General features: G+C 41.1%; 1 protein-coding gene across 15 annotated transcripts in view; it reads left to right on the top strand.

The window, feature by feature from the left end:
- The window catches only part of AKAP13 (A-kinase anchoring protein 13), a 291101-nt gene that overhangs the window by 165119 nt on the left and 98644 nt on the right, over window positions 1–27338 (top strand). Inside the window, exon 1 of one of the 15 annotated variants that reach the window (XM_073227252.1) lies at window positions 22801–24252. The exons of the other annotated variants lie outside the window; for them this stretch is intronic. Within the exon in view, the coding sequence (XP_073083353.1) occupies window positions 24172–24252 (81 nt within the window). The 5' untranslated portion in view covers window positions 22801–24171. Of the gene's footprint in view, window positions 1–22800; window positions 24253–27338 lie in introns of those variants that run through there. 15 annotated transcript variants of the gene reach the window in all.

Below are 27338 nucleotides of genomic sequence, written 5' to 3'. Positions count from 1 at the left end.
TCCCACTCCACTGTGGTTTCTAGAAGAATCATCCTGAGGATATAGCTCTGGGTAATCCAGTTCACTTGGATGGGGTTTTGCAATGATGCTCACACACACCAAGGTTCTAAAAGTATTGCAGTGTACTCCCATTCTTTCCCTGGTAATTGGAGAAATTCCTTTGGCTATTTTAGAACCTAAGATGACATATTTTAAAATAAATTATGTGGTTTTTTTTAAATATTATGTTTAATTGCACCTAAATACCATCAAAGAGTTTGCTTTTGGTGCAGAAATTACTAAGATTTTCCAGACTTGCCTTTTATTTCCTAAAGAATTATATGACTAGGTGTAGAGATGACATTAAATACTTAAGTTCAGAATAGAAAGCCTTCTGGGACCATTTGCCTTGAGAATATGCTCCATGGTGGCCAGGAAAGAATCTGACTCCTGCTTCCCTGGCCCCGTGCTACAAACCAGCATACTCCGTGCCGGGTAGGAACCTTTCCTCTTCTCTATGTGGCCTAGTTCATTAGGAAGGAGCTTGCCTCCTGGGGGTATCTGTTCATTGAGGTATCGCTGTACTAATTCCTTTTCCAAATGCTCATTGCATAAGCTTATTAGCCACGTGGAACAGTTAATTCAGCAAGCCTGTATATCTTGTCAGGATGCCCATGGTCTTAGCAGCCAAACATGAAGAATAAATATGTTCGAGCACAGCTATAAAATCCAATATGTTGAGTATTAGGTTACTGGGAAAGTCTACTCTTCGTTTAATACACACTCCCTAATCAAGAAAGCATTTTAAATCAGGACCATTCTCTGTTTTCTAAACATCAGATTAACTGAATTTACATTCTTAATTATTTTTAAACAGTGTTAATATTTGTGTCTTCAAGGTTGTGGTAAGGGCAGTGTTGGACTGTTTCAGGTTAAAATCTTGTGTTCTCTCTGTACTTTTATTATTTTTAGTGGAACATACGCTTTCTTTCTCTTGTCTCAAGGGGGCGAGCTTGCATTTCCATCTCTGGTCCAGGAGTCCGGTTAAAAGCTCTTGTTTTGTGTGGTGGTTGACAGCCTTCATGCTCATCTGCCACAGAAAAGTATGGCAACTCTCAGGGTGTTTGGTAACTAAGTGGACAAGCTATAACATTGATGCTCAAAATGGCTTATGTATCCTACCCTCTTATTTTGTTTAACAGTTTTCAACTTTAAAAGTCCTTTTAAAAATTTCTCTGCTTTCATGTTTATACATTGTTTTGTGGTATATGTATCACCTAGGAAAAAATACTGGTGTCTTTATGAGTCGCCAGTAAAGTCTTCTCTACATATATTTGGCACGTGAGTACTAGACACACACATGCATGCATGCACATGCGTGTGCGTGCACACACACACACACACACACACACACACACACACACACACACACACACACACACACACAACTTAGCCCTTTTTTGTCCAAAGCTAGAGCTAGCATTAACCGCTGGGAAACTTTCTCTCCAGCTTTTTCATACAAATATTTTGGACATACGCTCTCTGTCTCCTCTGAAATGGAGAGTTTCCAGAAGATTCTTCAAATACTGCATTAGAGTAGCTAGTTGCAAAAAAGAAGTGCCTTCAAGAACCCCACATCTTTTACAAGTAGGAAAACTGTTACCTTAGTGTAAAAATATCTGTAGATAACATATGTAAGGGTATAATTTAATGACCTGGCTGTACATTTTTAAGTGAACTTGAACAAGTAAATATCTCCAGTCTCTGTTTTCTCCTTTGTATAATAGTTAGATAATATAGCTTTTAATTTTTTATCAGTCTGTGATTCTAAAGTGATTGGAATAAATTCATAAATGTTGGGGTGTATATCTTATGTGTTGGACCAAAAGGACAATCACAAGAGACTTTTAAAAATCACATTTTTCAATAGCCAAATTCTTTTAACTAATCACTTTCTCCTTGAGCATTTTCCAAGGTATTTCGCTCTGGAGTCTTTAAAAAAATTATATTAATAGCTCACTTCTTTTCTCTAACAGAACTGTTAATCCTAGGTCATATTGGTGTTTTCAGGTGAAGGGGGAGTATGCCTATTTTTTTTCTCCTTTTGGGACAAAAAAACCAAATCTGACTCTTCTCACTCTTTTGGCCTATTTCTTAACATTTGGCACTTCAGTTCATTGTCACCTCACTATAGTGACAGCCAGGGGAGGGGTAGTAGCCAAGCCTAATGGAAAGATGGTGGAGCCCATAAACCAAGGTTTTAATCCCAGTTCTGCCACTTGCTCTGGCACTTTGGTCCATTTGTTTAGAGGTTCAGTTTCTTCATCTGTAAGTTTGGGATGATAATGTCTACTTCAAGGGTTAGTTTTACTAACCAGAGTTAATATGAAGTCTAGCACATAATAGGCATTTTGTAGGAAAGAAAGGCATTTTATAAGATGTAATTCTATCCCATTTTAAACTAACTCAGAGTTATCATACTCACTCTTAAGACACTATGGGTGAATGATTTTAGATAAGTAATGGTTCAGAAGGTCTTGAAAGAAATGACCAGTCGTGTCAGGCCACAGTGGTACTTGTTTAAATTCCCTCATCAGGTACTGTTTGCTGTGAAGGTAAAGGTCCTTGCTTGATCCATCAAATTTTCATTGAATTGAGTCTTAGGCCTTAGATTTGCAGAAAAAAGTAGGTCATCCGCTGCATCCAAAGGCTCACACTCTGCTGGAAAGAGAGGGTTATTAAACCAGTCAATAAGATACAGTCTAATAAATGTTAAAATTAGATAAGTGAAGGGTTGCTGATAAATAGGAAATTTCAGTGAGGTAGGTGGCAAATTGTTCTCTCTGAGCTCCTATATATGCCATGGGGGTTGGGGGTAGTTTGTAAAGAACAGTGAATTATTTTTACAGTTTACCTCAAGTGGCTTTCTGAGTTTCATTTTAAAAGCAGATTGTCTTGTGTGAGAGTGAAGATCTGTGCATTCTGTGTCAGAAATACAGGCCTGGGTGTAACCATTATTTCTACCAGGACTTGGAAGAACCGCCACCAGGTGATCTCTTAGAAAAACTAACATGTTACTTCTGATCCCAAGTTCTGGGTTCAGTTTACTGACATAAACATGACTTCATGGCTGCTTCGTTTTTGCCTCTTAAAAGATGAAGCCACCGTAGTAGAAAAATGAAAAATGTCATATTATCTGTGAAGCAAGACCTCGGTCCTTCTCAGGGGTATATGTGGCTGGAGCAGTTAACAGATCTCTCTGTTAGGCTTGGACTGTGTATCTTAAGAAGGTACCCGATGATGTCTTACTGGGTGGCCACTGACAGAGTAAAGGTGCATGCCGTCTTTGGAATTACTTATCCAGAAAAGGTTTAAGGGTATGATTCCAGACACTTTTGGCCTCTTAGGCTGCTCAGTTTTGTGATACAGCCTGTGGCTTTGGTTTCATTCATTAATTCATTTAGTGAACATATAAATGAATGCATTTCCCTTTCAAGGTATTACATCATGTATTTAGAGAAATTTTGAAAGGTAGATATTGTCTATGCCCTAAGTGTGGTTGAATGTAACTACATAAATAAAACACATACAGATACCATCACAATACACAAATGCAGTGTGTGAGGTGTGCCACAAGGTACCATTGATGTGCTATAAGGGGTCAGAGAGATGAATCCCTCAGAGGTTTGGTGATAACCATGTTGTAACCCATGTGGTGTAAATATGCGTTCAAGAGAATAGAGAGAGGGTCAGGGAGCCTTTGATATGCTTCCCAGCTTTATAGTTCTTTTTTGCCTTCACAGTGTACTTGGCCCTTCAGAGACATTGCCAGAAACTCCCCAGTTTGCAAGGTAACCGTGATCTGGTGATAACCCAGGCTTAAAAATCCCATTAGGAAATTCAGAAAAGTAAAATTTACCCAAGCATAAAGAATGGAAGTATTCAGTATGTGAACCATATGGGAACTAAAAATAATGCACTGTTGAAATATTTTCACTTGTCCAGGGTAAATCAATGCTCTTCGTCCTTGCCTTTTTCCTTTCATGTGGTGATTCAGACATTTTGTTTCCATTGTCAGAACCCCGAAGCCCTGTCACTGCTTGTGTATCCAAAGGATCATTGTGACGTGGTCTTAAATTTGACTGCATGCCACACACGTAGTCTGCCAAAGAAAGTTAGTTGATGGTGAAAATACCTTCCATAAAGTTCGGAACAGAATGCTCTTATAAGCACATTTCCAATATTTGGAGTCTAAGCCTCACTTAGGAATCAGAGTGAGCCAAAGTACTTGTTATGTTGATCTTCCTTATGTGTAGTTGGCACTCTGTCCTGTATGAGTCCTCAGGATTGATGCATGTTTAGCAGTTTTGAAAGCCCACTCATTCTGGGGTTGGAGTTTGGGACTGAGCTGAGGTGGTAATAATGAACAGATTTTTGATGTGTGGTGCCTGAATTTTTGTTGGATATTTGCAGAAAGTGATAATCTGGAACTGTGTGAACTGATTATAATAGGAATAATTGGAATAAGTGTACAGTATCCCAGAGTGGACATTGTAGAAAATATTTGAACATATACATCTGACTTTGAGCTTTCATTTATGTGAGCGATATACACAGGTGTGTGTGTGTGTGTGTTTTAGTGCATAGAACATGAGATACCTTGCAAGTGGCAAGGTAATTTGGGGGGGAATTTTTGTTCAACCCCTTCCATGAGGCAGTAAAACAATTAGAGAGGGGATAATCAATGGAGAAGTGTGAACATCCTATTGCTTGGACTCTCCTTGAAGAAAGATAGACAAGTAGAGGTCCTCGGAGGTTGTGATCTCATGCAGATCACAGCATAGGGCAATCTGGATAAACTGAAACGCCTCACCCCTGTGTTTCCTTTCCTTCTAGAGCATCTTTATTTTAAGTGTTCTTGTTCTGTGTTACCTTCCCTAAAATTCAGTGAAAATTGTTACCTTGCCAAAGCAGCGGGTGGTCTTTGGGTCCCAAGAAGCCTGCATGATTGAGTTGCTGGGGAATCCACGTTCATTTAATGAAGTTTGCTGGCAGTGCCACAGGGGACGAATGTTGTGAAAAGAGAGGAACTTGTGTTTGCCGTGTCCTTCTCTGGGATATATCCGAGTAGTCCCTAGGAAAGCAGGATTGTAGGATCCCCTTTCCTATGCCCTGAAGGGCCCCCACCAGTAAGATGGTGAACTTCCGGCCTCTCTTCGGGGAGGTGGGGGTGGGGGTGGGTGTCCTCAATTCCCGCCGGCGCCACCTGAAGCCCAATCACCTCTTGCCCCTCTCCCAATCCCAGCACCTAGCCAATAGCCACCAGCCCCGTAAAAGTAACACCACAGTCACCCCATGCCCCTTCCTATATAACCCAGCACCTTTCCCTAATAAAGCGGATTTCTCCGGTGAATTGCTGCTGTGTGTCGCTCCTTTCCTTTCATGCCCTGTATCTTTCTGTTCCTCTGAAAATAGTAACTTACAGAAGATGTGCTTGTGGTCTCTTTTATTCCTGATTTCATCGGTTTATTTATTTGCCATCCTTCCTCCATATCTTACCACCAAAAATCCTACTGTATCATTTTCCCCACTGAATCATCTATAAGCCAAGCTCTTTATGTGGGGGGTAGGGGGACAAAGTGGGTTGCATTGGGCCTCTCCTTGCCATGCTAGGCTAGTGCCATAGATGGCTATAAAGAGCCAGGACCACCACGCACCTGTAGGCCTCTTAAGATTGGACCAAAAGGAGGATGCATTGCCAAGAAGCACCAGAACCCATGTAGTATGTCATCCCTACTCTCTGGGCAACAGGATTGGTTGCTGAGGAGTTTTCTCTCATTCCACTTCTCTGAGGCCAAGGATTGTGGGAAGCCACAGACTGACTTAGCAGAAGAAGCATGGAGAGAGCATATATGTACCTATGCATGAGTTTCTTACTTTAAACATTTATAACCAAGATTCCAACAATAAGTTACATGTTGGAATGTATTATTTTCATACAGGAGTTACTGTTGTGCATTTCCAAAATTAAATTGAACCTTTGATTTGCAAACATTTATACTGTTTTGGGGCTGAACTTTGTAATAGAAACTAGGGGTGCCATGGTGGGTAAAATGAGTAAGATAGAAGCTCTTTGGGGAGAGATAAAGAAATGAAGCAGGAGATACCAGGGTCTGGGAACTCAGGGAAGGAATTAGCTATTGTTTAGGCCTTTCTATACCATCGTCCCTTCCTCTGTTCACTTTGGGTGGCATTATACCATCAGGCATTAGGTGGAATTCTCCTGAAATGTTTGCTTAGGGATTTTCCTCTGTTTACAGCATTGCTGGCCTTAAAATAGGGAGTTGGTCTTTTCATTCCAGTTCCAGAAAGTGATGCATGTGTTATGATTGTTTGCCACAGAACAGTTCCTGTCCCTGTCACCATCGTACACAACACAATAGGCTATGTTCCTTCCTAGGAGTTATTAGGTTTCCCTAATGGGATGATCTAGAGGAAAACAGAGCTCTGGCCCTCCTCCCTCATTAGTGCTAAAACCCAGTGCTGCGTCTGCTTCACATCAAGCCCAGTGGATTGTTTTTCCCCTTGTCTGAGACTGCTCTTTCCTCCATGAGTCAGGAAGAGGACTTCAACCCTGGCTTTCTTGACAAGGAACTTGAATGCAATTGCTATTTCAGCTGAACCCATTAATAGGAACACCTTGAAGCTGTGAAAAGAAGCACTGTTTCAAGATGGGCATTTAGTATAATGTGGACAGCACTCTTAGCTTGGCTTTTGAAGTCCAAAGAGTGTCCTGTAGGCTTCGAGAGAGAGGGTGTCATTGGCCCCTTTCCACTCCCGCATTCCCCAGTCTGCTCTGAAGTTGGTGGTGATTCTTAGGAGGTGCTGGGCTGCCGTGAATGCAGGTGGTTGCTCTGTGTGCTTAGTGTATCTGCACCCATTCACTTTGGTTTTAGTCTCACATTTGGAGGTACTGTGATTTTAGGTGTGCCTGGAGGAGGAGGTGGGTGGCAAGCTCATCAGTGTTCGGTGATGCCAAGTTTTCTTTGATTCCTGATGGGGACCTGTCCTACCATGTGTCTATTTCTTGGCATGATTCTCCAGGAAGGAGTTAGCGGTTAAATTGAAAGAACAAAAACAAACAAAAAAACAAAGGAATGCATGCCCTTTTAAGAATATGATCTCTGAATTAATCTTGTTCTTTTTTAAAGCTTAGACTGACCCATTGGGTTATCTAATAGCAGCCATTTATTAGTGGACAGACATGATGTTGCCCTGCAATTGACTGATGCGCCTTGATCCTTCCTCGTTAAGACTACTAGTTAGTGGGAGCTGAGAGCAGGAAGGAGGGGGGCAGCAGAAAGGGCAGGGAAGGGGAAGGAGAGCGGGGGTGGGGTGGGGTGGGGGGGCGGCAGAAGCATCCCTCGACCTGAATCTCTTCGTAGCATCTGCAGCCGGCCCTGCAGGCGTGACATGGCAGCAGCTGTGGGGAGACAGGCAGCTTGTCTGACTCTTCTAGCAGGTGTTCATATGACTTCTTGTAACTTATCACCCCAGCATACAGTGGGGGAGATGGGAATATAAAATGAGGTTTAAATAAAAGAAAAGGGAAGGGCTAGCTAGACTCCTCTTCCTCCGAAAAGGATTTTGTCACATGACCAGTTAGTTTAGTCTAATGGAGGGAGATAATTGAAAATTGCACCATCTATAAATAAGTAAAAAGTGGGAATTGTCAAATACTTTTAAAAGCAAGGCTCTTACTACTAGAGGTACACAAATACTCAGGAAATTCCAACAGCTGTTGCTAAATGGAGGCCCTGCTGTGCCATCTTTAGTGTGATAGACAGGACTTGAAATTTTAGCATTTGTTTTCACAAAACATATGTTCCTTTACGAAGTTCTTTTTAATAAACAAATAGTAATGAAAACATCTGACAGATCCATGTCATTGATTTTGCATTTTAACAAGGCAACTGTCTTGCCAGTGGGTTTCAATGGGAACAAGTCCTGGGCAAGTTCACTATGGATTCAGTGTGACCAATGAAATGACAGTAGAAAGTTCTTGGCGGTGAAAGGGTTATTATCCCCAACTTCATTCCCACGGTGGCAATCAGTCACTGAAATCTTGTCCACTCAGAGCGAGTCTGCGTGCAGCAAGCTGGTCTCTGCTTCTGAGCCCTTCTGCCCGCACAGCCGTCCTCTGGGCCTCTGTCCTCGGCGCTGCCCCCACTCCAGCCTCTCTTTGCTCTGCTCTCCTGCAGCCTTGCAGCTGTGCCCGCCGTTTTGCGCCAAGCACTGGGCAGGGCTCTCTATATAGAGTCAATAGCAACATACTGCCCACGTGTGTAGTGAGCTAGCCAGCCAGGGCCAGGTGAGAATCCTGGGCACAGGAACCTTCATTTTATCCACAGCTACCCTTTGATACACCCTTTTTTCCCCAAAAAACGTACATACTCTGAATACCAAAAGAAGTAGCTGAGCTGAGAGAGAATTCAGCTACGGCAGGAAGAGAAAATTGTATGAAGTCTTCTACCATGTTTTTTACTTCATCCTTTAGAATTTGGTTTATGGGTCCTCATGTAACCTGCCCCAGCAGTGAAGGTCATCTTACAATTAGGTTAGACATTTCCTTTCTAGGGATCCTTTGAAAAATGAATCTTTTTGGAATGGCAGAGTTTTCAGGTAGCTAGAGGTAAAACACTTAAGTGCTGGAGCTTTGATTTGGAAATCTTTGCTGTAGGATATTTCTAAAATATCTGTGCATTTAGGCTGGCTTTTAAAACTACTGAACACAACTTGTCTTTGTCTTGATGTCTCAGAATTATTATAGCTATCATTGGCTGTTACATAGGAAAAATATACATCTGTGAACACTGACCCTATACTAATAGTATGGGAACCGGCATTAGAATTACTTATGCCAGTTACCTATTGGGCATTTGCCCTGGTCTTTCAAAAATGGAATGAGACGTACTTAACCATGTGGTCTTTTAGGCTTTCAACTAAATTCATTGCACAGATCATGGAAACAGTCATTTCCTTAAAAATGTTATTTTCTCTTTAGAAAGCCATCTCTGCTTTTTACTCCTGCTGTACTCTTAATTTATCAGCTTCATTCAAAATGTTATGAAACTGTTCAGGCTTCACTTTATATCTAATTAAAGGCATTGGCTTTCATACAGTCTCAAGTTAGAAAGCTTTCATCCCAGATTCCTTCCTTTTGCTGTCCCCCTCTGAACCTCGCCCATTTTTTTCCTGTTATATTTATCACTTCCAACTCTCACTTAGAGGAAAGGCCTCATCTTGTCTCACCTGGATTCATTGGTTTCCTTAGTACTAATCTCAGCAGTTCTGGAACTTTGTAGTTTCCAAATCCCTTTACACTTAAAAAAATATTTGTTCATATGGGTTATACCTTTAAATATTTACCATATTAGAAATTAAAGATGAGGCATTTAAGAATGTTAATTCATATACAGTAGTAATAATAAACCCCCTACTTGTTAATGTAAAGAGCATATTTTTATGAAAAGGAGCCTTTTCAAAATAAAAACAAAATGAGAAGAGTGGCATTGTTTTAAGCAAATTTCTGGCTTAAAGAAAAGAGTTGTTTCTCATAGATCTTATGCCTTCAGCCTGTTATAGTATGTCTTGGTTGAAGTATATAAAGAAAACCCAGCCTAACACAGATACATGATACATGCTTGCAGAAAGGAGGAGTATTTTAATTGTTTTCTCGGATAATTGTGATATTCTTATTTGATACTAGATCAGAACTGACAAATCATAGGTTCTTAAAAGTTATTTGCAGTGTGGAATCTGAAATCATACAGTTGAACTTTTGTACTATGGATTGTTAAAATCCACTGGTCTGTCTTGTACTTTGAATGGATCTTTTATCTGTGTATGATTTTCTAACATATTCTGGAAAATATTGATTCACTGAGTAATACACCTCTTCCAAATGTTGAATATTTTCTCATTCTATTATATCAGAAAATTGCATTTGTTAATACCACCACAAATCTTATTCAGTGTATTGATAATTTGGCTAGTTCAAGTTCTCCAAAAGTCTGATTTTCACTTGTACACCTGAATTTTCTCCTTAGCAATAAATAGTGGCAGTTGTTTCTCCTGACAGATTCACTTTGTTCATTTCTGTGAAGATACTGAAGTTCTGAATAAGAATCATTTGTCAGTCCTTCTTAAATGTAAAAATGTTACTCCAGGAGAAAAGTGGCTGTCTCAGCTCACAACTTAAAACAAGTGCACAATTGATTTTTCTTAAGACAGCCATCATACCTTGTGTGCAAAGTGTTTCCTGTATAATTCCCAACACAGAGATTATTAAAAAGATGTGTGCCCTAAAGATTGAAATTTAATGAAAGTAGTGTTTATAGTTTCATCAGTGACACTGTGTGTGAAAATCCTTTTGTGTTTCCTTTTTCTAAAACTGCGTGCTTGGCAGTGAAGAATATAATGACTACTGATATGGGTTAGTAACACTGCCTTGACTTGTGGCCCATCACTACAAATGTCAATACAGTAAAAGGGCACATAACATCTTAGCATTATGGTGAAAATTGGTTTGACCCCAGAGATGCCCTGAAAAAGTTGGTGGAACCCTCAGGTTTTTGCAGACCACACCCTGAGAACCACTGCTCTTGCTCGTGTTATTGATGCTTGCCAAAAGCAAATTAAATAGTTCTTTAGTTGTTAAGCTTTGTGGGGTGACATACATGGACTTCACAATCCGGCTTCTCAGGTTATTTGTACAGTATGCGTTCCAGCCTGCAGTCCAGCTGCCAGCCCCGCAGACTCCCTCTTTTCCATTTCAGTTGATTGGTGTGGATGAGCTTTGGTATTCTGCACCTAAAATGCATGCTTGCAGTCTCCCTGGAACGCTTTCATTCTTTATGACCCTTCTCAGATGCCCCTTGTTGTCCTGAACTACACTGTCCACTCTCTCGGGCCTTCTGCATACTGTTCCCTCTCCCCACCCCAGAGCTCTGAACTGCAGAACCCCGAGTGCTGCATGGGGAGCCCTGCTGCCTCTGGCCAGTGACTACCCAAGCCCTGTTTTTGTGCTGAATATCTTGAAAAAAAAAAAAGGAACACAGGAAGAACTGCATCAACACTGATTTCTAGTTGACAGTTTTCTGTACTACTTACTTCAACGAACTTTACATATAGTGTTTTTACTTAATCCATTTATTAATTTCTGTCCTTCAAAGCACTGATACCCTTTAGTTTACTTTCTTTTAAAATCCTGCTAGTTTACTTTCTCTTAAAATCCTATTTTCTGTTTCCATAGCAAATATACTTGGAGCTTTAAGTTTTGCTAATTGATGCTAATAATCAGTGTAGCAGGACTTGCTAATAAGTCAGGTGGAGAAGAGGACGCTCCTCACTGCATACCCGTTACTTAGGATTGAACCAAGAAGAGTGGCCCATCTTTCTGTCTATATAGAATTTGGATAGTTACCTTTGTAGTGAAATAGAACAGATCAAAAGCATGTGTTCCGGTTCATCACTGTGAGTGAGAATTGGAGGCACAGAGCCATTAGAATTCAGAGCCAGGAAAGCTGTACTTGTGTGGAAGAAAGATAGTAACAGTGAGCCATATTGAATACTGCTGTGCTCCTTTGAAGACTGCTAATGCTTATAGCATCCTATATATGCGAGGCAGAAGAGAGGCGTTAGTAATAGTCTGATAGATGTAAGTTGGAGGGATAGAGGAAAGGCCAGGGGGTAGCCCTCTAAATACTTTCTCACCATAACTGTTACTTAAACTGTCCCATGGGTTATCTGATTTCCCTAATAATTCCCCATTTTGTGTAAAGTATATATTCTTAGAGTTTTACTGGAAACAGTATTCTTTTTTCAGGTTTTGTGTTCAGAACATTCACATTAATAACAGAAAGAGACATCTGCACATTTTAAAAGGCACTAGCATATTAGTGGGTTAATTATTATGAATAAATGGAATAAATAGTACTATAAAAATCAATGTGTATTTAGTCAGATCTCCAGAATGGATGATCTTACAGAACCTACCAAACAATAATTTCTATTTCATAAAAGCATTCAGGGTAGGCAGAGAAATTCTTCCACTTGGTGATTAATTTCTGATTTGTCCTGGTTATTGATAAGGTCTAACTTGTGCCATTTTTTTATAGTGAGCAGAGATGCCCTTTTCTCTAGTGCATACTCTGTATCAAAAATCTGTGGGTTATTTAAATTTATGAATAAAGGAGCCTCTTAACCTAGATTGCTTGCCCTGAGGATGGGTCACCTTACCTCAAAGATCCTCTTCAGATAGAGAGATGAATATTTATTCTTTCACTCAGGAACCATTTGTTGAATGCTAAGGCCAAGAACCGATAGGAAATCCAAAGACATAACTCCAAGACAGTTGTGCAGGAGGTACCCAGATACCTGTGGGAATCAGTGGATGCCTAAGTGTGACAGGAGTGCTAATGCAGCTCTACTAGAGGTAAAGAAAGGGCAGGCCATTTTGTTGACTGAGGTGCTGAGTGGAGGCAGCACAGATAGGGCATTTGAAGGGCTTTGCATAGATGGAAGAGAACATGAAGCCAGAATCCAGGTATAAAATCTGGTCAGAGCACAGTAAGTTGACCTGCGTGACTGCAGGAGAAGAGTGTTCCAAGGAGACGGGAGAGGAAAGTCCAGAGAGACTGTCAGGGGGCTCAGCTTTTCTCCCAGAGTCACCTCTTGGAGCCAAATGCTCTTTATCCCAGTGGGTCACTGGTATTTCAGTCTCCTGGGTGGGGATTGTTCAGGGACACTGTAAGTTCAGACCAAATTAGGTGCTTGGGGATTGGCCAGGAAAAAATCTATAAATACCAGTCTTCTTTCCCTTTGCCTCAGATGAAGAGGCTTTTTCTTTTTCCAAGGCTAACTTCTTTGTCTGGGTTCCCAGTCCTATCTTCACCTTTTTAAATTACTACTTTTCCGTAAAACAGCTTGGCATTCAGGTGCTCAGCTCCTCCTGGAGTCTTAGCTTCTGGGGAAGCTACCCACCTTCTCCACTTAGCAGAGGAAAGAACACTTAACCTTTCCCTCTCTCTGCTTTCTTGTCCCATGACACTGAGTATTTTCAAAGGGAAACATGATAGTCTAGTTCAAAGCAAAGGTGTTCAGTTCTTTCAGTTCTAACTTGAGCCAGAATTTATCAGTTACTTGGTTTTATCTTACTCGTAGGCTGACTTAAATACTCTTTTACTAAAAAAGAAGGTAAAAAGGTAATGATAATAAAATAAAAATATCACAAGAACTAGTACTTACATAGTATTCACACCACAGGCACTCTACAAAATACTTTACATGTATTAGTTCATTTAATGTTTGTAACCTTTTTCTTTTATTATTTGCCTTTATTACTTTATGCCCATTTTACACGCAAGAGACTGAGGAACAGAAAGTTTGTGTAACTTCCCCAAGGCACTCTGGCTCCAGAGTACATCCTCTTAGCCCCTGTGCTGGAGTCACTAGCCCTTCAGGTACGCTTTCACTTCTGGGGTGCCTATGGTGCGCGACAGCTCTGCCTGAGTATAAGTAAAGGGGCATTTCTCCCCACCTCTTCTAACATGTTTGTGGTGCCAACTCTTCCAAGATGAATTCTCACAATTTAATCAGAGGTAAACAATTATGTTGTACTTCTCTAAAATTTTTCAGAACAGTACAAAATACCTGTTCTGGTTGAATCAAGTGATCAGAGACAAGCTCCAAATAGTCTGTAAATGAGCAGAATCCGATTGACTCTTTTGGGGATGAATGAATGCCAAAATCAATCTGGTGACAGTGTTAAAAAGTAGGTTTTTTTCCTGAAGGCTTTTTTCTCTTTTCCCTTTGCTTTGTCTTGTGGACAATTGATAAAAAGAGCAAGTTACACCCCTACAGTTTTGGGGAGGCATGACTGTACAGTGGTGTGTGTTTGCCTGGAGGGATGAGGGAAGTCTTCATGGGAAGCTGAATCATTTCTTGGCTTGTCCGACTGCATGACTATGCTAGAGCTATTCTTTTTGCCATGAAGGGAAAAATAAGAACAGAAATCAAGTAATTTCCTAAAATATTGTATTTTCATCTTATTTGGGATTCAAAATTTCCTAAGGATTACTCTCAACACGAGTTTTCATGTCTGGCTTATCCTTTAAATTCACAGTACTCACCTTTTGTATGTGTGTATACTTGACAAAACTTGTTTAAAACTAAACCTGGTCACCATTGGAAGAGCCTTAGGATTAGCATTGTGGTAAGCAGTGAGCACATAATCAGTTAGTCATCTGGCCTTGGGGTGTCTAGTACTTGCACTCTGAGAGAACTTGAAGAATGCCTGTTGCCCTAAGGACTTTGCCATCTACTCAGAGTCACATCGGAGTGTAGCATCAAGCAACGATACAGGAGAGACACCATAAAGTGGGGGCATCAGGGTCTGAGGACTTCATAGTTCAAAGGACAGGGTTATAGACTAGGCAGAGAGCTTAATAAGAAACTGGGATTTGAAGGGTGCATTTTGGCTAAGGTGGAGAGACAAGGTAGGGAATTCCAGAAATCATGATGGCCCTAAAGGCCAGGGGCACTGAAGCAGAAGTCCTAATTGTGGAACCTCGAGAACCAACTATGCGTATCTTGAGGAATAGTAGCAAATGAGATTGGATAACGATCACGGGGCAGTGTGAGTGTGATGTCCCAACAAGGGAGCCGGGACTTGAGGCTGAAGCCTTCTGGGTATAGTTTTCCTGAGTTACAGCACCAGTCATACCACTTCTCTGCTCAGTCGTCTTTGCTGTCTCCCAGTTGGCTCTAAACAGAGTCTGAACATTTTAGCATGACATCATATGCTTTCCTAATCTAGGTAGGTAATTCTTTCCCAGGCTAATGTTATTGTACTCCCTTACAGGAATTTTTAATGCATTTAACTAGACAGCTTTAGTCTTCCGTCCTACCTGCCGCTTAGCAACATCTGTACCTTCACTCATTCTTGACAGGCAGTGCCCACCTCCTTCCTCCCATTTTCTCTTTTGGTCCCTTTATGTTAAACCATCACTGTCATGAAATTTTTCTGCCTAATCAGTTCAGCTGGAGATCCTCTTTCCTTTGCTGAAATCTGCATATCATTTGCCCCACCAAGCTGTTTATATTTCATACCATTGCCCCTGCTGTGTATCCTTGAGGTCCAGGCATGTCTCACCCATCTTTATACCTCTCATAACACCCTGCAGAGCACCATACTGCAGCAGGCATTTAAATATTTGTCTGGATAAATAAATTTGGCTTGTATTCACTTGTTCACTCCTAATTGGCCATGACGTGCTGGCGGTGACAAAATTCCACGAGGAAATTCTGATCAGTAAATGTCAGTGTTGCTTCCCTTGATCTCATTGCCTTTGTCTTATAGAATGAGGGTTGTTCTTATTTCCATCGTGAACGTAGGGAAAGGGGGTTTCTTCCTTGTTGGCTGTTCCCGTCTTTTCCCATTCCTTTGTGAAAACACTGGCCGCCCCACTTCCCTCCTCTAGTTGTTACGAGACCTTGGACCAAGACAGCAGTGTGTGAACGCAAGTGTTCTCTTCTGGTCTCTATGACAGAATCTCTTGGAAAAAATGGAAAGTACATAAAAGAGCTGGTGCACACACGTTGCATAGAATTCACTTCATGTTTATGTCCCTTTTTTCTGTTAATGCTTCATTTGCTTCTCAGAGAGTTTTTAACAATCTAAAGTATTTATTACCAGGTTAGCAATCCCTACAGCAACCATTGTATGAAGATTTGCTAAGGTACTTTCTGTAAAGGAGAAAGAAAGTGGCCTTAAGAAAAAACTAGAACAAGTTGAGTGTCAGAGCAAGCTGAAATGTTCCCCTGAGAAATGGCAGAACATTTAAGTCCAGCTCCATTGCTCTTCTCCACCGGAACCACCGTCACCGAGATCCACAAAGAACTTGAACAGCAAAGCCCAGGTCTTTTACCTCTCAGTCAGGCAGACTCACTCAGATCTGCCCAACTGTCCCATAGCATTGGCACTGCTTACCATTCGTTCTTTGAAATATTCCCTTCCTTTAGTTTTTGTGATGTCACGTCTGCGTGTTGATCCCCAAATCTGAATGCCCAGTGCCAACCATCCTCCTGAGCTCTGGGTGCACACATTCTCTTATCTGCCGTGGCTCTGCCCTGTTACCTCTGAGATACTCTCACATTCACCAGGTCCCAAACCAATCCCATCATCTCGTCTCTTCCCGCCACCTACTTGTGTTCCCTTCCACCGTTTATCTAGTTGCCCAGGGAAGAATCTTAGCCAAACATGACCCTTCTTTTCCTTCATCCTCCCACTTGGAAGCCTGTTAAATATCTTTGAACTCTCAGTTTCTTGCTCTCTACTTTCCTCACCTGACTTCAAGCTACCATCATCTTTCATCCAACTTCGAAACAGCTTTGTAACTAATATCCCTACCTGTCTTGTTACCTGTTTATGGAGGACCCTCTAGACAAGAAAAATGTTTGAAATATAGAACTGATCATGCTTTGCCCTTGCTAACAACCCTCTAAAGGCTTGTTCTATTGCAGTGGTTCAGACTTGTGAGTATAAATAGCATGTTCACCTGGAACCAGTCTCTTTCTGCTCCCCAGGCCCCAGCCTTTGCCACTGGTTCTTTCTTGCCTCAGGATCTTAGCACTCAGTCCTCTGCCTGAACCTATACACAAACTCAGTTCCTGTCTAGCTTTTCTTCCTCCGCCTCCCCACACACCATACACACATACACACCTTTTGCCTACTTAATTCCTACTCATCCATCAGGTCTCAGATTAGTCAGCCTTTTCTGGACCTGAGAATGTGTTAAATCTAAAGGCAAATGTTCCTTCGTACACCATGATTGCTCTGTTATAATATGTCTCACACGTTATTGTAACTGTTGCTGTCTGGCTCACTGCTGTATCTTCAGTGCCAAACATAGGTATTCAATAAACATTCGTCTAATGACTGAACCAACTTCATTTACTGAAAAGCATGTTGAAGATTTAGGACAGTGACATGTGAAGTTGTAGTAGACATTCAGTAATATTTTGAATTTTCCATGTGGACTTTCTTAGTTGTTTAAATTATTATGATACCAAATTTGCCATTCTTAGCATTCCAGGGTTTTCAAATACCAATGTATTTTAAAGCCATATTCTTTGGGAGAATTTGAAAATTCAATTTAAAAAATGAAATGTTTTACAAAATACCTAGTATACTTTAAATAGGAGCAATTTATTGTTTGTCAATTATATCTCAGTAACGCTGCTTTACAGTTATTTAAGTGATAAGCAAAATAATATTTTTCAAGGTCTAGATTACCATCTGAAATAGAAGTTAAGAACAAAAGGTTAGCTTGAATCGTACACTTTCTGCACTTGCAAATGTATATACAAGTATTTGGGTGGAGAAAATGACAAAATTCATCTGAATTGACTTGCAAGTGGTAGAGTTAATATGTTTAAAGATAAGAAAATGTGGAGGGAATATATCCTTTTTACCTTTAATGCCTAGGGAGGACAGCGGTGCCATTACCAAGTTATTTTACTCAACTAAAAGTTTGCAGTTAAAGGATTTGTGAAGTTGGTAAGATTTCTATGTATAAGAAGACATGCTTGTAGCATACCATTATGAAGAAAAAAATTAGAGTAGCTTGTTTGTCTCGTGATGCTGTCATAATGGTCATGCTAAAAATAAACGTTGCTAGAAGATCGAGAAGTAACAGTAAATATAGTTTATAGTTGATTAGAACTGACAGTCTTCGGGATCTGATTTCAGATAGAGTATATGACCATCTAGAGAGAAGTGATTTTCAAACTGGTGCACTGCCTGGGTGGTGTCTCTTTTCCCAGTAGGGTTACCAGATAGGCTGTATGGGAAAACACCACAGATCTAGTGTGTCTTCATTTCAGCAAGAAATTTTACAGATTGTTCCATACTGTATAGAAGATGAAGATACATGACTCAAGGTTCAGTTTACTTTGTAACTTATGGAAAAGCACTTGATCCAGAGTGCTGGTTAATGGGTTGACACCCTTCCAGGGGAGGCTTTTGATGGCATCCCTCTGGGTCTGACGGGTAGGCTTGCTCATCAGGGTTAGAGACAGCACAGAATTCGGAGGAACAGCTGTTACTTCAGTGGCAGAATCTAGATTTTTAGCAAGCTCTTTTTGGGCTAAAATGATAAACTTCAAACAAATGAGAGAGTTTAGCAGGGAAAGATGTGAGGTGGGTTTTAAAATAAAATCAGATTATAGTATGGAAGAGATGTGTTTTGACTTTGTCAAACTGAAAAAAGATAGGGAAGGTGAGCGTATTTCACCATAAGCTATCCTTCTAGCAGTGTGGTATTAGGAAAGCCAGTTAGATCTTAATTGTCTCTATATGCTCAATTTTTAAGGATTTTGTTTTGGTGTCCACATCACCAGAAGGACACCAACTAGCCAGAGAGTCCTCAGGCAGGTCTCCTGGTTCTGGAGGAGAAGTTGTAGATATCACAATCCTGAAGAAAAGCTTTGAGGGGGGTGGTGTAGTCGTGGATGTGTTTAAATACTTGAAATGCTGCTGTGAGAAACGACTCGTTTGTCCCACGGAGAATCACTGGGATCAGTATACCCATTCATTCTAAAGAAGACCCAGATAATAGCCGTCAGTATCCAGAAATGTTTCAGTCTCTGTGTTGGATGTGTTCAGTCTGATTTTTGTGACATACTACTGTAGCGAGAAGTTGTTAAACTGGATTGCCAAGTATTAAAACATTGACAAAGAAGTTGACTCAGTCTAATGTAATGACAGTTTCTACCAGTGCTTTTTAAAATGAGGTACCATTTGTTATTTTTTATTAAATAGAACATCCTTTGGCATTTGTGTAAAATCAAATATAAGAATATTGATGATATGAGTAGTGAATTCAAAGTTTTCTTTCCTCAAATTTTAATTTATATTTTCTCCATGATAGTTTCATTTCTTTTAACTTGGGGGATACTCAAGCCAAAATACAATATATAGTGAAAAGAAAGATTTACAGAATTGCATTTAATGCAAACTCATTTTGTTACCTGTGTGACCTTATACAACTGACTTAAACTCTCAGTTACTTTTCCTCATCTGGAAAATAGCAACTTTATAGCTTTTTATGAGGAATGAGTGTAATCATACATGTGGAAGCCCCTGGCAAACAGGAAGTACTCAGTAAATGTTGTTGTTATTAATAAATCTTGCCCCAGAAGTCCTGTTGAAGAGATTCAAGTATCCTACTTTTCCAACTGTAATTATGATTCTACAATCTCCCTTTCTTCTCTCCTCCCTCCTTTTATTTCACCAAGCTGTTGGTTATTTTAGGAAAACTTAACACTTTTGTGTTTGTTCCATGAGCCCTATTTCTCATGAGGAGCACACATTTGTGAAGAGAGATTTTTAAAGCTTTGTTTTTTCTTATATTTTTCCATCTTAATTTCTTTTTGCTTTGTCACTGTTACATTTTTTTGAAGTATAGGTGACATATACACTATTATATTGGTTTCAGGTGTACAACATAGTGATTTGACAATTATATACATTACAAAATGCTCACTATGGTTAAGTTTAGTTACTATTTGTCATCATACAAAATTACTGCAGTGTTATTGATGTATTCCCTTTGCTGTACTTCCAACCCTGTGACTTGATTTATTTTTTACTTGGAAGTTTGTGTCCAGCCCCAGTTTGAAAAGAACTTGCTGGTTGATGGCCCATGAGGCCCTCCCCTTCTCCCTCTCCTTCACTCTTAACCTTCTTGGAGCCTCTGAATCTCAGTCAAATTCTGGTGGGGGTGGGGTGGGGTTGGGGGGCAGTAGGCCTCCTTCTCCTGGACCAGTAGTGCTTAAACACCTAAACTGAAATTAAAAAGGAAATCCTAGATGGAAACAATGCTTCTGCGGTCATTGTAAATAATTTCCTTCTTTCTCTTCTCAAATATTCAAACGTTTTATTTGAAGCAGTCTGTTATTCTAAGCATCCTGGAGTTGCTCAAGTGGACACCAAATGTTCTTATCTATCTATATTCTAGTAAATTTTGCCACCAACACATGCAACTCTGGATGACTCACTATGTTAAAGTTAGTGAGACCATGGATTAGTGAAAATTGTTAGTGTGGTAGACCTTCTTTTCCTTCTCATATCATGAAAAGTAGAGGTGGGAAATACAGTTATGCAAGAATATGCATATTTATGCAAGTTTTGAGAGAATTTCTCAATTTCTTTTCTTCTCTCAATCTACCCACATCCTATAAGCAGTATGGCAGGTGATAAAGGTTTCTCGGTCTCAGGCTGACAATATCAGATCAAGAAGAAACTTCAGGTATGATCTTGTGTCCAGTTCCTCTTGTTTTAAGCTCTGGAAACGTAGGTCATAGAGTCAAACTAATTATCTCAGGTTGCTCAGTGGGCTAGTTGGACACCTAGGAATAGAAAGAACCCTTGATTTTCACCTGAGTACCTTGTGCTCCTGCAGAGACTAAAGTAATCACTTGAGGATCATTTAGCCAGTGCCCAGTCACCTGCTACTACTTTTATGTTCACTTTGGGATTACGGGAAAAATAGTAGCAGTAGACACCCTCTGATTTCCCCCAAATGGTCATTGGCCTTCAATACTCTGTGTAGCATAACCACTAGGTGGTGTCCTATTTCAGAAACTTTACTGTGGGATTGAGACCATTCTGCCCTGACTAGAACAAAAGGAGCCACCTGGAGTTGAGCCATAAGAGTACTTACATGATTTGAGTGTGGTGTTAGATCTCGCAATTAAATAGATCAAGAAAGTTTAATTCATGAACAGAAATGCTGTACTTAATTAAAATGCATAAAATATTTCTATACTTCATCTTTAAGAACATATTTTGAGCCTCTGGTACGCAAGGACTAAAAGCACTGGTTCTGTGGAAAGAATTTGAGATTCCTTGTTGTGGACAGAAAGTGGGATGCAGAACACAGAGAGAAGGGAGATACAATTAATCCTGTAAATAACTGCTGTTGTAAGGTTGTAAATAGTGTGCATATTTTACTATGAGTTCCCAAAATTAAAGGAAAAGAGAAATAGTCTCAAATTGAAATTTTGTAGCGCTCAGCTCTGGTTTGGATATAAAATGATTGGTTGCTTTGTTTCAAAATTCTAACAGAATAGCTGTTCAATGGTTCCAGATGTTTTTGATAAAAACTTGGCGTTACTGCAGCAGCAGCAAACGCACAGGACTGCAGACTGGTCCTCTGTGGAGAGTGCCGAGCAGACCTAGAGGCCAGAGCAAAACAGACTCTCTTTTTCCCCGCCCAGAGCATTTGTTCTCCAAGAAGGAACAGGATTCCAAATCCTCTTAAGATGTTTGTGCGTGCAGAAAGAGTAGGAAACCCCGATTTCTAGCCTGTCACACAAAGCCAACAGATCACTGGAAATGCAAAGGTTAATCTGTATGTCTCAGAGCAGTAATCTGGGCCATTTCAGGCAATTATATCATTTTGAAACAGGTTTCTGTCTAATTAGATAAACTTCTTGAGGACAGCAACCTTGTTATTTCTCTCTTTTGTTTGCTTTTACTGCAAGGCACAGAATATCAGTTAAATCAATATATATAGGTCATCTAATTTTAAGTCCGTAAGTTAGATGAAGTTGGGGGTAGAGGTTCTGCAGTGATTAAAGCACCCTGGTCCCTAGAGAAGTGCCTGGGAACCTTGGGAGCAGGAAACATTTGATTCTCATTAAAACAGAAAGGCTCGGCAGCTGCCAGGAATGAACCATATTGAGGGCAAGAGGGGAGGCGGGAGAGTTCTAGATTATAGCTTGGTGAAATTTCATACAAAAAAGATAGCAACTACCCATTTTTCCATATGCTAAAGCCTGAAGGAGCTTTCAGTCTGTGCCCTGTGGCACACAGTTGCGAAGTGGGTGTGGACCCCTGGCCAGGTTCCCACCCTTTTGGTGAGCCTAAACAGGAATTCTCTTTACAACTTTTTAATCTCTCTCTCGTCATTTTGTTTCTGCTGTTTTCCATCGTCACTCAAATGAAAAGTGACTTCTGTTTCACTGTGCATGTTGGTAGCGTCACAGAGCCGAGGCTAGCTGTGGCACCTGGGGATGGGCAGAGCCAGCTGCCTTCCTGCCTGGACGACACCGCGCGGGGTAGGGCAGGAAAGGCTTGTTGCTGATGGGGTGGTGGCCCTGTGGGGCAGTAGTTGGTGGGCAAGGAAAGCGCTTACGTCCTAGGAGGTTTGCCACATTTCTCTTTTCTGGGCTGGTGGGCAGCTCGCATGCCTGGCTTGAGGAACTGGTGGCCCATCAGCCCTCCTGTGTGCCCTTTACAGTGCCTGGAAAATCCCATCACCAGCTCTGTTTGCAACATTGACAGAAATTTAGGTGCTAAATCTCTTTTCTTCCTTTGTGCTGTGGTTGTTTGAACCCCCTCGTGCATTCCCTCCAGGCCAGCCAAGGGGTCCTCTGGCCACTTAGGGAGAAGCTCAGTTGCTGGATGCTCCTAAAAGGAGCAGGTCTTTTTATTTCTCCCTTTCTCCACTCTTTCCCCCCTTTGCTTTCCCTCAGTTTCTCCTCCTCTTTTCCCTCCCAAATCATTTACAACCCAAGCGAGAGAATGTCCCTAGTGAGAGAATACGTTCTGAAATGGTCTTGGCTGAGAATGTTGGGCCAGGGGGAGTAGTGGGGTCTCAGAAAGTAAGAAAACAGGCCCGTGAAGTAATAGAGCCGCATGCAAGGCTCAGTGAATATGAGTGAGAGCATTGGAGGGGGAGAAGTCCAGCCAGGCCACCCTTCTTAGTGACTAAAATTATTGACACACGTCCCTGTTCATTCTACACCTTTCCTCCTGAATTCTTTAAAGCCTGGGAGTCACTCCCTCTTTCCTCTCCATCCTGCCTCCAAAAGCTGAACTCTGGATAATTTTGCAAACCTGTCAGACACTTTTGTAGCCACTAATAGATCCTACAGACATAGCCCCTAACTGTTTGGCTGACATTTTTCTCACATTAAATCACTGGTTTGCGTTTGGCAGGGGGAGGCCATGTGCGCCTTGGGTGGTTTCAGTTTTCTGTACTCATGGGATAGATAAGTACACTGCACTTGGCGTGGGGTGTTTAGGATGACTCCCCCCGCTTCCTTACCATCCCGCCCTGACATCAAAGCACTCGGGCTGCATCTTGCAGTGCCTGACAGAGCCTTTTTCACAGCGGACAGTGTGAGGAGGAGGAGGAGGAAGTGGGCTGGAAAAGGAGGCCTTGTTTTTCTCTTCTTCGTCTGTGGATGAATCATGTTCCCACCACTGCAATTAGGTTTTCGAATCGCCGAGGTTGCTGGTGCAGCGCTCAGAGGACAAATAGTGACGTTCTTGGGAGTGAGGGAAAGGGGGGTGGCGAGGGGAAGGACCAGTGCAGCAGGAGTGGGCTGGCTTTAGCCTTTCCTCTGCTGTCATTAGGTGTTTTCAGCTGGAATCAGAGCCAGGCCCTGCTGCCCTGGAGCGAGAGGCCGACTTTGAACAGAAACCCCAAGCTTCTACTTTTTCTTTCTTTTTTTTTTCCCCTATAAAGGAAAGATTGATTTTCTTTGTCTTCATTGTTGTTTTGTTTTGTTTTATTTAGCAAGAAAAGAATTTAATGAGAATTTTTTCATGTCATCCCTTTGAAATAGAGTCATCTTCCCTTTTTTTTCTTTCTCTTTTCCTGACAAAGTACATATTGAATTTTTATTTTTCTGCTTTGGGTGTTTCCCCACGTGCATCGGCCATTATGCTTAGCCAGTTAATTCTTAATTTTTCTATTGGAGTTATTTCCAGTGATGGAGATGGTGTGTGCTTCTCCTTCAGGCAAGATCTGTCTAAGCTATAGCATCAGGAGGCATTTATTGTTTATATTATGAATTACAAATTCATCATTCCAGTGCTCTGAAGTTACCTGAAAGTTCTCAGTTTTTTCAAGGAATTGGATTCGGCTTGGTTTCTTTTTAATTCACTTTTTGACCCTTTGAGGGTTTTTATAGAGAGAGGAGTCTTGGAAGGCACAGCTCTCCTCCAGCTCATGGTGAGAAATTTAGAACTCTGGACTTGTAGAAGCACACCCGTCCCCCAAGTTAACGTGGGTACGTCTCCTGCATTTTGTTCCTCTCTTCTGCGTTTGGACAAAAATGTATGAACGGCACAAGAGGCGCTATAGCCTGTGTGACATCTCCAAGGTGGACAGGACTGTGGACGTGGTGTTGCTGAAGGTAAGGGGCCACGGTTCGTACATTCCAAAGCCCTCGGGCTCCTTTATCTGCTTGAATCCAATAGCTGGACCCCTGGCGGCTCCATTTGGGGAGAAAGGCTGGGAAGTGTATGTAAACTATGGGGAAGTGGAGGGTGGAGTCGGTGATTTTAAGGTTCTTTAAGGAATATCTGAACAGAAACACTGGGGCTTCGGAATCAGCATTGCTACTTGCTGTCATCTTCCTTGCTTTAAAGTGGATTCTTAAGCTTAGGAGAACATCATACTCTTGAAAATCAGAGGAAGAAATTTACCTTCAGAGTTGCTCTTTGCTGCGATGTCTCTGTCTGTCCTGCTGTCCCTGTCATCCCTGGGCCCCCAGCCCCCATCTGCCTGGGTATCATTCTCTGTGGGTCTCTCTCTCTGCCTCTGCCTCTCTCTCTCTCTCTCTCTCTCTCTCTCTCTCTCTTTTGTCTGAGTCTTTTCTATTTGCTGTTTCTGCGCTCGCTCATAACTCTTTAGAGGTGCGATGGACAATGCCTGTTTCCTTTAGAAGGCTTTTGTAATCAGCCTGTTCGTTAAAGTGACAGAGCGGCCCTTTGGCTTGGTTTGACTGCTTTTCAGGTCTAGCCTCTGCTTGTGATAGCTAGATTTGTTTGTTTTCTCAGCATTTAGTGATGTTAAGTGTGTAAGCAGGATGGGGGCAGAGACTCTGAATAGCTAATTTGCTCACAGAAGGCATCCTTGAATCTAAAATTAGTAAGGACTCTTCCAGTCGTACGATGGGAGTCTGGGAATGTTGGACGACTCAAGGAGCACTTTTTGGAAATTCAGCAGTTTTCTGGCAAAGGCAGGGGAAATTGGAAACCAACCAAGTGCTTCACAGATGCCAAAAGAACTCCGGTGGCTGGCCTTATGAGGGTGGGTGAGGGTACGGAGCAGGGGCATCTGGGCCACATGGGACTCTATCACCTTGCTCAGTTAAATAGTGAAGCTATTTTATTAATTTATTAATGCAGTTATTCCTTGAGACTCCTTTTTTTTTTTCTTTCCATTTGTCCACTGAGGCAAAAAATGGGTTCAAAAGACTAGACACAGAAGCCAGTGAGGGAGGTGCCTTGGGGCTGTGATTTGTGGCAGAGCAGAGGTGCTGTCTTCCCATGACCACTTCAGGTGGTCGCGTGGCTTGCCGGGCCTAGGCTGAGAACAGTTGGTAACGGGCATTTTGAAATTGTTCCAAGTTATTATTCATCTTAGTTTCTCTGAAATGTGATTTCTGTTATGAAATCAGTGATGTTTAAAAATTTTTATCTTCATATAATATATTTAGGAGAGTTTTTAGGACCTACATATGCTTGATTTTTTATTTTACCTGATGGGGGCCGGGGTGGGGGAGAGCAAAAGAAAGAAGGAAAAGAGGGAAAGAGGGCAGAACATCTCAGCCTAGATATCGTGAGGAGAGTCTCGCACTTTTAAAGCAATGCTAAGATGCCGCCTGCTCTGGCTGGGCACGGGGGCTTCACTGGTCAGGTCGGATCACAGATCACTGGACTCAGAGTTGCTATTTTGCAGTTTTAACAGAACACCCATACACATTATTTCACTGAGTCTTGCAGTGCGACGTACTCATTGACCAACTGTTTTTCCCCATTTTCAACTTAGTTTTTTTTGAGCCATAGTGAGGAGTATGAAGAATTTGAGTGACAAAGATGTGATTTTTTTTTTCATAAGGCCACAGCTAATAAAGGATATAATTTTTTAGATGAACTCGTGTTTGTATTCTTTTTTTGTACCATACTGCCTCCTACATAGTAAAAGTAGAGAAGACTTCACTCCTCAGAAAATAAGCATTTATTACAAATTAGTAAACACTAGGAGTCCTGAAAACAATCTATTCCCAGTTTGAACTAAGTTAGTTAAGTTTGGTGTTAATTTCTTTGCTTTGGAGACAGAGGAGGAGGTGACACTGAAAGGTATGCATTAAAACAGTGTGCTGACCCACTTGATGCCAGGCACAGGGCTAAGTCCACGGGGCGCATGGCTCTTTAAAACGCTCATACTGGGTAAAGACTCACAATACATAGAGAAATAAATAAGAAGTATTGTTGTAAGTGATTTGACAGAAGTAAGTGATGTGCTGTGAAGGAAGAAACTTGGAAGACCTACTTTATGTAAAAGATCTTTCTGAGGTGCTGACATTTAAAAAACTATCTCCAGAGGATAAGAAGATGCCAGCTATGCCAAAGGAAGGCGTTCTAGAAAGAATAAACAGCAAAAACAGAGGGCCTGAGATGGGGAAGCCCTGGCAGGGCTGTTATGGAGGGGAGCAGCCTGGGCAAGTGGGGCAGTGGTGGGGGGAGAGAGCTGGAGTCAAGAATGGGCCCGGGAGAAGCAGGGCCTGGACAGCTGTGGTGAGGAGATTGCTTTGTTTGGATACAGTACTTCTCAGTTTATGTTTTTAAAAGATCGTTCTGGCAGTGTAGGAATCAGTTAGGCTGCCATTATGGTAATCCAGGCATGAGAAAATGGTTTTGTGGTCTGAAGTAGGGAGAAATGGATGGATACAGGCATTTAATTTTTACAGTCCTAGCGTTTGTCTCATTTTACATATGGAAAAACAGATTCATATAGTCAGTAATTTTCCAAAAGCCTCACAGCTCATGCCTCAGAGTTCATGTTTTTTTATTGCTATCCTAGACCTCCTGTTTGAGTCAACCAATTTCTTTTGTTACGTAAATATTTATATATCTCTATATATGTTCATATGCATTTTTTTAAATCTTAGACTTTTCATATTAGAAAAAGTCTTAGGAGTTACCATGATCATTTCTTTTCCAGTGCAGGAAATTCTTTCTGTAACCCTTAGGACAGATACATGATCTCATACGAATTCATTGGTCACACAGATGTTAGAAGATTTTCCCACAATTCTTTGTTTTAATCATTCATAAGTGTTCTCCAATCATCTTCTGTCTTGAATTTCAGTATATTTTAATTGTTGTTTTTTAAAAATAATCATATTGAGTGTATATATCACTTCATTTCTCAAGTGATCGTATAAATGTTCTCACTTTACTTACATTCTGTGGAAATTTGCTTTTTTTATAC

Source organism: Manis javanica, chromosome 18 (assembly GCF_040802235.1).
Source record: "Manis javanica isolate MJ-LG chromosome 18, MJ_LKY, whole genome shotgun sequence".
NCBI classification, from domain to species: Eukaryota; Metazoa; Chordata; class Mammalia; order Pholidota; family Manidae; genus Manis; species Manis javanica.
This window is presented reverse-complemented; position numbering and strand designations above follow the sequence as displayed.